Source organism: Nannospalax galili, unplaced genomic scaffold (genome assembly GCF_000622305.1).
Source record: "Nannospalax galili isolate Female #2095 unplaced genomic scaffold, S.galili_v1.0 scaffold1185, whole genome shotgun sequence".
NCBI classification, from domain to species: domain Eukaryota; kingdom Metazoa; phylum Chordata; class Mammalia; order Rodentia; family Spalacidae; genus Nannospalax; species Nannospalax galili.
In genome coordinates, this window is record NW_008353597.1 from 1965088 (window position 1) to 1977810 (window position 12723).

General features: G+C 40.3%; 1 protein-coding gene across 3 annotated transcripts in view; it reads right to left on the minus strand.

Annotated features, from left to right (window-relative positions):
• Positions 1-12723, minus strand: part of Cep57 (centrosomal protein 57) — a 38604-nt gene that overhangs the window by 6646 nt on the left and 19235 nt on the right. For all 3 annotated transcript variants that reach the window (XM_029554894.1, XM_008850831.3, XM_008850832.3), the window contains 6 exons: positions 10431-10610; positions 9884-10005; positions 7776-7892; positions 6941-7018; positions 4256-4363; positions 3472-3549 (listed from right to left, as the gene is read on the minus strand). In XM_029554894.1, coding sequence (XP_029410754.1) covers positions 3472-3549; positions 4256-4363; positions 6941-7018; positions 7776-7892; positions 9884-10005; positions 10431-10610 — 683 coding nt within the window. The remainder of the gene's footprint in view (positions 1-3471; positions 3550-4255; positions 4364-6940; positions 7019-7775; positions 7893-9883; positions 10006-10430; positions 10611-12723) is intronic.

A 12723-nucleotide genomic window follows, 5' to 3' on the forward strand; every position in this document is an offset into this window, starting at 1 on the left:
CCAAGACGGGCGGGGGGGGGGGCGGGGGGTGATGACGGGACGGGGATGGGGACATACAATCAGTGAAAGAGACTGTCAAAAGAAATGGGCTATTCCTATAACATTTTTTAATTTGGGAGAACATACTATCATTATTCTGCTAAATAGAGACAATATTAAACGGACTCATGACTTACACCCATAGATTAGTACATCCCTCAATGCTCAGAGAAAGTTGTTCTTGCAGCAGATGCCAATTAAGAGACCCACGAATAATTAACGTGCAGAAAGAGTGTTCAGATCTAAATGGGACACCTCTATCACACCTTCTCCAAAGGCTCAGGGATCATTTCAGAGAGGGGACAGAAAGATTTTAAGAGCCAGGGGTGGTAGATGAATACAAGGAAACTGATTACTGGATACAGAAACCCACAGTACTTACAACAGTATGCACAAGACTTGTTCAAACACAAGAAGCTAGACATGGACCCACTATGGAAAGGGTAGGTATGCAGGAAGCCACGGTTCTAGCTGAGAATGTACTGGCAACTCATCAATGCCAGGAGAGAAAAAGTTAAGTTTTCCTTACTGGGTGACGACACCTGGTAGGTTAACCAGACTCTAGGGCATGATGGAACCCCACCCAGGAGCACTTGGAAGGTATGGATAGGAATCAGGCCTTTAAAAAGCAAATAAAAGGGCAGATAATAGGGGACGTGGAATCGGGGGGTTGTAGGGTGGTGGTAAGGTGCTAGAGAGGGAAGGGGGGATGGAATGATCAAAGGCAATGTATGAAATTTTAGAATAAAAAATCACATAAATTCTGCAGAGGGCTAGTGAGATGGCTCGGTAGATAAGGCACCTGACATGCGAACCTGATGGCCTGTGTAGAGGAGAAATCCAACTCCTCCAAGTTGTCCTCTTGACATCCACATGTGTGCTGTGGCAGGCATGCACCCCAACAGACATAATAAAAAAACAAAAAAGGCTCCCCACCTCCACTGCTTGTGCGTATACATGTTCACAGTGCCTCATGTAACAAAATGTAAATTTAAAGTGAATAAAAATCTTGTATAAAAAAAATAACAGCTTCTATAGAAACTGATGCAAACATTTAGAGAACACCGGTCTCTTAGTTTGACTTTAGCAACAGTTGGTGAACAGGAGCAGTGTAGCTTCTATTAAAAGTGTTCTCCTTGGGCCAGGTGTAGTAGCTTATACCTATAACCCTAGCACTCAGGAGGCCGAGGCAGGAAGACTTCTGTGAGTTCAAAGTCAGCCTCAGCTTGTTGCCCCCTCTCCACAAATGCACTCTTGAGACTGAACTAGCAGATTTAGACCGGCACATGTTCTGTTCTTTGCTAATCATATTGCATTGAGAAGGTGACATTCAATTTGAGGAAGGCGACAACCAGAAGAGCTACACTTATGATCAACAGTGAAAACTACATCTAGAGTAAAAAATACGAAGAAGTCTATCTTCAAATTAAAAGATAAAAATCCTAGGGCTGGAGAGATGGCTCAGCAGTAGGGAGTGCTGATTACTCTTGCAGAGGACCTGGGTTCAATTCCCAGCACCCACGTGGCGGCTGTGAACCGTCCTTAACTCCAGTTCCAGGGGAATCCGAGGCCCTTTTCTGACCTCTGCGGCACTGCATGACATGGGGGCACTCACATACAAAGGAACTCTAACACACAAACGACTAGAAACGTGAGGTCTGTCTTAGCTGTCACGGGTCTTCAGCAGCAGTGTTCACACAAGGTGGATCAGAAAAAAAAGGCTGAACTAAGTGAATCCCAAATTTAATAAGCATCAGATTGGAACTGGGGAACACATTAAAAACATCATCTAGGCTCACATCCACATTATTCTGTCTCAGTAGGTTTGCAAAAATCTGCTTAAACAAAATTTATTCTTGGTGATTCTGATGGCACTAGCTACCCCTAAAGAAATTCAAGAGACTCTGCTGTGATGGACAAGAAAGCTTGTTAAGAATTGAAGATACACTTGAGCATAGTGGCACATACTGTAATCCCAGCACTAGAGGGGGAGGGAGAGAGACAGGCAGTAGCAAATAGCACAGGGGGCTGAAGAGATGGCTCAGCAGTTAAGAGCACTGGCTGCTCCTGCAGAGGTCCTGGGTTTGGGTCTCAGCACCTACAACCATCTTTTAACTCTAGCTGTAGGGGATCCAACAGTCTCTTCTGGCCTCTTCAGGCATTGCACGACATGGGTGCACTTACATATATGCAGGCAAAAGACTGACACATAAAAATGAAAAAATTTTAAAGTAGCACAGATGAATACAACAGGTAACACAGGTAAAAAGATGATCTCTTGTGTGGATACAGGATTGTAGATCAACTGTAAATGATTTGCACCTCACACAGCTGAAAAGCAAAAAGTCTAGGAAACTGTTTATTCCCCAGGCTTTCACTAACGGTCTATTATGAGATTAAGAAAAAAAAGAAAAAAAAAAAAAAAATATATATATATATATATAATACAGACACACTACTACATAAAAGAAAATTAAAACAAAACCCTTTACTACCTAGGTCACTAAAACTGACAATCTAGTTGTGTAAACAGAAAACCAGTAACAAACAATTCCAAGAGAAAACTGGATAAACTAAAATAATGTCAGCACCTAAAAGAAATCACCTTCAAATCTGAGCACTAAGGGAAACTAAGGGTAAGTATGACTTCCTAGAGAATTAGCCCCAGACGTGAATGATCTAGATGTGTGGAGAAACGAGATGGCTTGCATATTTATCTAGGTATGTATCCTATGGCTAACAGTAAATATACAAAGCTACAAGTTCAGTTTATTTCCTTGTACCTTATGTGCAATGACACAAAACTAGTCTGCATTTTCCCCTTTCTTTTCTGTGTCTTTTAGGAGACAGGGTCTCGCTGTGTAGCCCTGGGAACTTGGTATGTAGAAAATGTGGCTTTGAATTCACACATCTGTCTTCTTCTGCCTCCTGAATGCTGGGGTCAAAGGCCTGAGCCACCACACCTGTAATGTGAATCATTTCTGTTTTCTATTACATTGTGTAAAGTGCCTTCCTCATCTCCTCTGCGCTCCCTTCAATCCCATAAAAGTTATCCCCCAACTTTCTCATTAAGAAAAAAATATTTTATTATTTTTATTTTACGTGTATGAATGTATTGCCTGCATGTAAGTGAGTGCACCGGTATGGTGCAGTGCCACAGAGGTCAGAAAAGAGCTTCGGATTTCCCTGGAACTGGAGTTAAGGACAGTTCATAAGCTGCCATGTGGGTGCTGGGAATCGAACCCGGGTCCTCTACAAGAGCAGTAGTGCTCTTAACTGCTGAGCCACCTCTCCAGCTCCATCTTTCTCATTTTTAGGTGAAGGGTATATGCATATAACTGTTTCCACCATATACAGGCAGCCATACAGATAGGTATATGGATTTATTTCAAACACACAAGCTGTACAGAAAAATTCATAGTTCCAACTTACCTTTCCAGCAACAAAAGGCATATCACCCAAGCATAATCTGTAATGTGGTTGTGCACTGAAGTAGTTTCTAGAACCTTTCTGGATGGAAAAAAAGAAAACAATTTATTTTATTCCCATGATGATACAAGCTGCCTACACACCACTCTGAAACCACTAGTCACCACCAGACTGCATATCGACTTCTCTTACTGCTGTAACCAAACAGCCACAAAATAAGCAGCACCTTAAGGAAGGGCTTCTTTTGGCTCAAAGTTTGAAGAAATATAATCAATGGCAACAGTATGGAGCATGGGATGGGAGCACAGGAGGTGGGGATGGGGGTCCATACTGCATCCACGGTCAGGAAGCAGAGAGAGAACAAGACGTGGGGCCGGGCTAGGACCTGACATTGGGGACCAAGTGCTCAAACCCATGAGCTTATGGGGGGCATATCACATTCAGACAACACTTAATGAGTACTGGGATAGTATGGTCTTGAGCAAACTAACACTTGAAGGCTAAGGCAGAAAACAAGTGCTAAGGAAGCACTGTCACGGTCACGGAGAGGAGCAGTGTTCAGACACAGTTAAGCACTTGAAGAGCCCAATGTAATCAGTGCAAGCTGGATGGAGTCCTTCGTACACCGCTGTAATTTAGGGGTAAATTTAGGAGTAAATTCTACTTCTCTTCCTCATTTTAAGTAAAGAAGCCAACAATGAGAGTCACTCTCCACATGGTTTACTAGCACTGTTATAAAATGATTACCAAGAAATGGGCGTTTTGCCTGACTGTTCAGTTTTCGTACCTTTTCTGGTGGTTTTGTCTTCTTTTTTTTAATTTTTCTAGTACTGGGAACATATGAAGTTGCCTTATCTTCAAAAATCAGTCTATTTGCCTCGAGACCAGTCTGCAACTAGGAAAAAAATAGTCTAGCGTTAATGATATAAAAATAAAAGCTACAATCCAAACTTGAGATTGGCTATGTAAAAGCCTATAAAATACAATACTAATTCTCTCACTAAGAAACATCACAGCTGTTTATGTCCTGAATCAATTGCCAGATATGACTCAGTATGAATCAATCTGGCAATCTTTGTCAAATACCAGTTTCTCGTTTAATCTGAAACTGCTGTGTTGTGACTTGCCTTGTCTTAGCCTGGAACCCACTGTTTTATTATTGATAATTATTCTAAAAATTTGAGCTTATAAATTAAAGTGTAATACATATGACTCCAAACTGATAATTTGAGATTTTCTCTTTTCTTTCTTTCTTTTCTCTTTTCTTTTCTTTTTTTTAGACAGGGTCTCCCTGTAGCCCCAGCTGCCATGGAACTCCCTATGTAGACCAGGCTGGCCTCAAATGCAGAGAGATCCGCCTGCCTCTGTCTCACAAGTGCTGGATTAAAGGCGTGTGCCACCACACCTTTATATTTTCTCTTTTCAAAGGTAGAATTATATAATACCAGACTCAAAGCAAATGGAGAGCAAAATATACTTCTTCCTGTTTGAAGGTTCAAAGTACCAGAAGGTATTTCAGCAAATGTTATCTTTATGGTAAAAATTTACAAGAAATTAGTAAGCATTTTTTTTTTTTCAAAGCTACAATTTTCCCTAGGCCAACTGTCAATACCCCTGTCCCCCAAATCTGTAAAAGTGGTTTCTTCATATCTCTATGCATCAAAATTGTCTGGAATTTATTAAAAAGTCAGATGGCCAGGTTCCTCTTGAGCTTAAATTTAAAAGTTGGAGAAAGATATGCTTTATTTTACAAGTATTTTAAAAGCTCCCCAGAAAGTTATGATGGAGCTCTAAGAAACACTCAGAAGTAATGGACTGAGGAACAGTAACACTGAGGTCATTCCCAGTATTTTATGCATTCTTGGGGGGCAATGGAACACAGAGCTCTCCACCCTCAGAAGCATTAAACACTTGGACTTACCTAACAGCATTTTATACTAGATACAACTCAACAGGAAATTACTTCTCTGGAAGACTTACATTTCCAGTGAGTGTCAACAGTTCACAGAGGAACAATGTTCTGAGTGTTTTAACTTCTAGCTCATATATCTACTACTTTTTCCTATACTGAAGTGCCTGGATTTTAACATTTAAAGTGACTTCATTATCATTTTCCTCATTTGATCTCTTTAACAGCTAAGACATATAGTAAAACTCACTTTATCAATGGTAAAACCCAGGCTCTGAACGGCTAAACAACCTGTTCAAGGTTACATAAACTGGAATCGGCAAGATGTGGAAACCCCCATCCCTTAGTGTTCTTCTGCTACCAGAACATTCACCATGAGAATGCAAAGCCTGTTCTGATGATATTAGCAGCAGCAACTGATTTAGTTCCTACTGTTAAATGAGAAACAAAGCAAGGGGTAATTTCTAAAATCAGTAAAATACTGAGTGTGACAATCTGTGTATTTAATAAGAACGATATTATACAAGTTATACAAAGAAACCTATACATTTGCAATGTTACAAATGAGGAATAGAGACATAGTATAATCAGTGTTCCCTAAAGTCAGAATGGGCAGAATAAATTTGCTGAAGGTCAAAAACAGTCAAGTCACTACGTAACTCAGAAACACACAGAGAAAAATACTGAATCTACAAATTGTACCAGGGTTAAAACAAGAGGATATACTGAATTAATAATTCAAAGAAGCACTAGAAGAGATAGTATAACATTTATATTCCTGCAGTGGTGCTTTTGAGAATGTGGGACACTGCAGACATCACCAGAGACTGAGCTACAGGGCAGAGCCATTTTGATATCAGGACCTGCTTCCAGTGCTGCTACGAGAACAGAGACAAACTCTGTACACTTCAAGGAATCGGAAAACAGTCTAAGTGGGAGCAAATACAGAGAAAGAGTCTTTAGCGTAAAAAAAAAACAAAAACTCCTTGCTGGCTCAGTGAGGTGGCACATACCTTTAATCTTAGCACTCAGAAGTTTTATTTTACTTCAGTGTTCTTGCTGGATCGTCTCTAAATGCAGTTCTGGCTGATATACATAATAAACTCAAGTGTTCTGAATTAACTCTGCCTCACCTGTGTTAACCAGGTGGCTGGCTACTGAACTAAACTCAACACCATGAGAAACAGTTCATTTTTCCTGCTGGGTCGTTCTGTGAACTAGCCGGATCACCAGTTACTAGGGCAGACCATTACCTTAACTGCTGTCTTGGTATTAATAGTCTCAAGAAAACCAGCAAGCTTGTTGCTTATGATACTCAAATTGTAGATGGATGCTTATGTGTCTGACATTTTTAGCTCCTTAAGTTTTTTAAATGCTAATCCAAATGTGACTTGAAACTTGCTAAAGAATTGTTCAAATTTGACTTGGCAAAATTATATTCATAATTTCCCATATTAAGCTGAGAACTTATATCAGACTAAAGTACAAATAATCTGTTGAAATACAACTGTTTACCTATATCCATAAAAAGTACAGTGTCTACTTGCTCATAACCCAACCTACCTCCACTGCCTGAGCTTGCATACGTTTCCTTTCCTGCTCTTCTTCATGGAGTTTTGCTTCCAACTCTTGCATTTTTTTCTAGTGATAAGAATATTAAAACAGAAATGGTGTAAAGTACAAACATTTTAAGTATAATCAGCATGAGCACACTAGTTTTCACAACGGTGTCCAATACACTCTCCTTTGTGATCAAAAAGTGGTCATCTGTGAGGGAGCTGTGAGGTAACTGGTCAGAATTTATGAGCAAAATATATGGCCAAAGAACAGAGTATGAAGATAAAGGTTACATGAAGCCATAACCTGCATCTACACCCAGGGACATTAAATAGCCACCACGTAAACCACAACTAAAAGTAAAATTATTTCAGAGAAAAGTTAAACCATATCATGCAAGTATCAAGGATATGCAAAAACATTTCATTGTTCAGTTTTCAAAAAGAATTACCTTATGCTTAGCTACCAAGATTGGAAAATATGAACATTCCTTTTCAAATTATTTTTTCTTAAAATGATTTATCTTATGTGTATGAGTGCACTGCCTGCATGTGTGTAAGAGCACACGTGTGTGCAGAGGATCCCCTGGAGCTGGAGTTATAGACGGTGGTTAGCAACCATGTGGGTGCTAGGAACCAAAATCGGGTCCTCTGCAAGAGCAACCAGTGCTCTTAACCGCTGAGCCATCTCTCCAGTCCCTCAAATTATTTTGTTTTAAAAACATTCTTCTTTGTGTCTTTTGTTGTAAGACCACTTTCTGCTATAAATATTCAGATATGAAATTAAAAATAGTGACCGCTACAATACTGTACATTAGTAAGTAAAAGATCCATTCACTGACTTCTGCAAGGGCTTGCATTGTGGTAAGTTTGTTATACTCCTGTTCAAGAAGATCCAGTTTTTCCAGTTGGTTTTGAACATGAGTTTGATCATGTTGTCGTTCTCTTTCTAGGGAAACCTGAAAAAACAGTATCAAAACACAGCATAACCTGATGATCAAAATGCTGAAAACACTGAGCACATCTTACACTACACTAGACGGAGTTTGTCTGGTCTTATAAAGAACCCTGAGGTATGGAAGGGAATTCTAGTCATGTTAAGAGAAAACTTCAGGGGCATCAATCAATCAAATGATTAAATCAGATACTGTTCTTTATTTTTAAAAAATTATATAATCTATTTTGTGTGTATGCCAAGATGTAAGAGTAGCTCTGGGGATCAAACTCAGGTTTTTAGGCTTTACCACAAGTGCCTTTCCTGCTGAATCATCCCACCAGTCCTGGAATATTATTCTTAATACATACTATTTTACAGAATATGCAATTTTATACAATGAGAATATCCCTTATGTCCCAGGATATCAAGGATTTACTGGACCCACAAGCTACATAAACACAGATACCTCCAACAATTAGTCTGATCCTCAGAAGTATTCAATCTCTTAATTAGAGCAACAACTATGGGCGCTTATATCTAAAATTTCCTTTGAATTGTATTTAAAATATACTTTTTTACCCTTTCAAGTTTAGGATTGGAAAGACTGCCTTCTACACACATTTAATGACAGCCTCAGAGGTAAACAAACTGGGTAAATGTGCAAATACACCAGATGGATATCTGCTGAAAGAAAGGCAAATGCTTAGTGTCTGAGTACGTCATGCAGTTTTTTCACATGTGCCCACAGCAATGGGGATCATACAAGGACTCTGAACACACTCAACAGTCCAGCACTAACAGAGGCACAGGAAAGAGACACAATACAAGTGAGATCGACCACTGGCACACTCCTACCAGTACTGTTATGTGACTGTTCAAACATTTCTTTAAGTCATCTCTATGTTCAAGAGCTGAGAGAGGCTAGAAAACATACAGTCGTTCTCTTTTATAATTGCAGACTACCTCACATTTTAAGCATGTATGAAATAAAATTTCTCACAATAAAAAACTACCCAGAAATTGTAACATTCATGATTAATTCAAATGCTATAGTCATGGTACGAAAAGATATACATATATTTTTTTGGTCTTTTTGAGACAGGGTCTTCCTGCAGCCCCAGCTGTCCTGGATTCACTATGTAGACCAGGCTGGCCTCGAACTCACAGAGATCCTCCTGCCTCTGTCTCCCGAGTGCTGGGATTAAAGGCGTGTACCACCACACCAGGTCAAAAAGATATATTTTAAAAATATTTATGATTTTTATTTTATGCGTATGAGTGTATTGCCTACATGTATGTGAGTGCACCCATGTCGTGTAATCAGAAGAGGGCTTCGGATTCCCCTGGAACCGGAGTAAAGGATGGTTTGTAGCCGCCATGTGGGTGCTGGGAATTGAACCCGGGTCCTCTGCAAGAGCAGTCAGTGCTCTTAACCGCTGAGCCATCTCTCCAGCCCCAGAAAGAGATTTTAAAAAATATATTGGAGACTCATGCTGCAACTGTGGTCATACAAATGTGCAAGTTACTTAAATACAAAGACTTTTGTTGTAAAAGGAAAAAAATGTTGAAATAATAGTTGTAGTAGCTAGGGATGTAGCTCAGTTGGTGAGAGTGCTTGCCTAGAATGCAAGAGATCCCTAGGCCCGATGCCAGCACATCACATAACCAAGTACAGTGGAACATACCTGTAACCTTAGCATTTGGGAGATGCAGGCAGGAAGATCAGAAGTTCCAGTCATCCCTGGATATACAGTGAGCAAGACTAGGCTACAGGAGGCTCTGTCTCAAAAAGCATTTTCAAAAATATGTATTTTTATATGTAAATTTTGATGGCTGTGAGCTGCCACATGGGTGCTGGGAACCAAACCCTGGTCTTCTACAAGAGGAGTCCACTGAACCATCTCGCTCCAACCCTGCAAGTGATTATTTATACATGTGCTAATGTGGACTCCGAGATGCCAGCAAGACTGTGTTTCTGAAGTGCTACCTGAGGTTCACCTGGGGGCGCCATACCTGTTTCTTTAAGACAGATGTCCTCTCCATTTCTGCATGCTTTATCATATTTCGCATGTATTCCAATTGTTTCTCTAAAAGATTACATTTATTTTCAGCAGCTAACAATTGGGATGTCAGTTCTAAAATGAATACATACAGAATGTAATAATTAGCTCACACACAGAACTGTTTCAACAATTTGTTCACTGGAATTGAACTTACAGTACATTCGTGGACTAGAGGTATGACTCAAGTAGAGCGTATGCCTCGCATACAAAGTACAAAAACAAAATGACCACTCCTCCCCTGCCCCATACATACACACACACTAGTACAGACCAGTAGTCCTCAAAGCCCTTTTGGCTTTCTTCCTTACAGCTACTCAAATATGCCACACTGGCAGTAGGTGTAACATATGAAGTCACCTGTTCCTCACAATGCACCCAATTATGATGTATTTCTTAAAATCCAAATATTATAATGAGTACAAAAACTGCTATTGTGAGGTTCTGGAATAATTTACGGTATCTAGAGGCCTTGTGACTTTCTTCATAATCCAACAAACCTTGACTGTGCTTAGATTCCTCATTCTTCGAATTCTCCCTTTCTTGTATCTGTTCATCCAGAACTTTCTTATATTCAGTTGTTTCCCTAGACAAGGTTCTCACACTTTCTTCTGCCTGAATCCTTTCAAGTTCCAAGCGTCGAATCTTATCTTGAAGATTCTTAAGAGCAGAAAATATGGCTGCCAGATATAAACGGACTCTAAGTTAATAATGTACAGATACAGCTCACCGAAAAAGCATTTCTGCTGATACAAATTCTCACTCTGTACCCCAGGTTGGCCTCAAAACTCACAACAGTCCTCTCGCCTTAGTTTCCCAGTTGCTGGATTTATAGGTGTGAGCCACCCTGCCCAGCTCGGAAAAGAACATTTTAAAAGATAATGCAGATCAAGTGGAAGATCATCTTTGAAAACAAAGTATCAATCATTACTTCCTAATTAAAAATGGCATTTCAAGACAGCTTTTGAATCTTTGACATATTCTAACTACTCAAGTAAAAAAAAATTTTAAAAAAAAATCTATCTTTGGCCCAGTGAGATGGCCCAGCAGGTAAAGGCTCCTGCCACCAGGACTGCCGAACAGAGTTCTGTCCTTAGGACCCACGTCATGGAAGAAGAGAACCAACTGCTGTGCAAGTTGTTTTCAGACTCCCCCCCACACACCTACATACACACCTCCCTACTATTTTCACTGCATGTGTGTAAGTACATCTGTGTTGCACAATGCCCACGGAGGTCAGAAGAGGGCGTTAGAGTCCCTGAAACTGGAGTTACAAACGTTGTTAGCTGCCATGTGGGTGCTGGGAATCAAACCCAGGTCCTCTGCAAGAGCAGCCAGTGCCCTTAACTACTGAGCCATCTTTCCAGCCCCATGAAGGTTTCTTTAAATGTTGAAAAAAAAAAACTTGGTTAATCATACATAAATTCACACAACTGTTCCAAAGTACATTAACAAATGTTGCGAAACTCTTCTCTTCTGGGTATGAGGCACTGAAATCTGAGCAGCTATGCCTGTCTTCAGAAGACTCTCAAAATATTGGGCCCTAACATTCCCTGGTTGATGATGGGGAAGCTCACAAGGTTCACCAGGCAGCTTTCCCTTCCCAAGGATTCACAAGAGGTTCAAGAGAGCTGTGGGTCCAGGGAAGACTCTTCTTAGTGACCTACAAGTTGCCCATCCACACTCCTATGAGGACGCTCAATGAACTCAGTGCTCCAATGAATTTGTCTGTAATGGAATCATTTCTTTGGTCTGTTGTTGGTACCCCTCTAAGGCAAGGAGATATTTGCTCATGTCTCCCCAGCAAAAGTCACACAACAAATTATCTTGAGTTTTTTCTTTTTCTTTGGTCTGTGTGTGCATGTGCATAGGTGCGTATTTGTGCACATTCATGCCAAGGGCAAAGATAAACTTTGGGTACCATTCTTCAGATAATATCCAGTGCTCGGTTCAGACAAGGTCTTACTGGGATTGAGGCTTGTTGGACAGTAAGCTCCAAGGACCAGCTTGTCCCATGCCACAATGCCGGGCTTTCCAAAATACTGTTTCCATCTATTCTTTGACAACCCCACCCATGCACATGGCCTCACCATATACACCTCCCTTCTTGCTCCTCCAGGACGCAGTCCCCTGAAACGTCCCCCTCTCACCTCCCCTTCTTGTCCCCCTTTAAAATAAAATTCACTGAGTTCCATTACTGCTGCCCATATGATGACTCCTGGCTTTTTAAGTGGTGCTAGAGAAAACACTTATAAACTGAGCCTCCCATTTTTGTTTTATTTACAGGAGCACACGTAGGTTCCACCTGCACAGTTAAAACACATTCAAGTACAAACAGGACTTTCTTTTTTGTGTGACGGTCTCCTTGTAGCCCTAGCTGTCCTAGAATATGCTATGAAGACCAGGCTGGCCTTGATCTCACAGACATCCACTTGCCTCTACTTCCCGAATGCTGGGATCAAAGGCATGCACAATCACACCCAGCAACATAGTGTTCTTTAAACTCTTTTCTGTGTGTGTAAAATAAATAGACATCAAATGTCCCTATGTTTTGCTTCTCACATTATCTTTATTAGTGAGCGTTTGGTCATATAATTTTAAAATTTCCAAAATAATTAAAAAAATTCTACTTAGAACCAAAATGTAAACTATACTACAGGGAGATGGGTTTCCACTTAAGACAAGTTTTTACTCAACACCTTCACTCGGTCATTCACTATATTTTTAATGCCTGTGTGTGTACCTGTGCATTTGGAAATCAGCCTAAGGACAACCTTGGGTGTCATCTCCAGG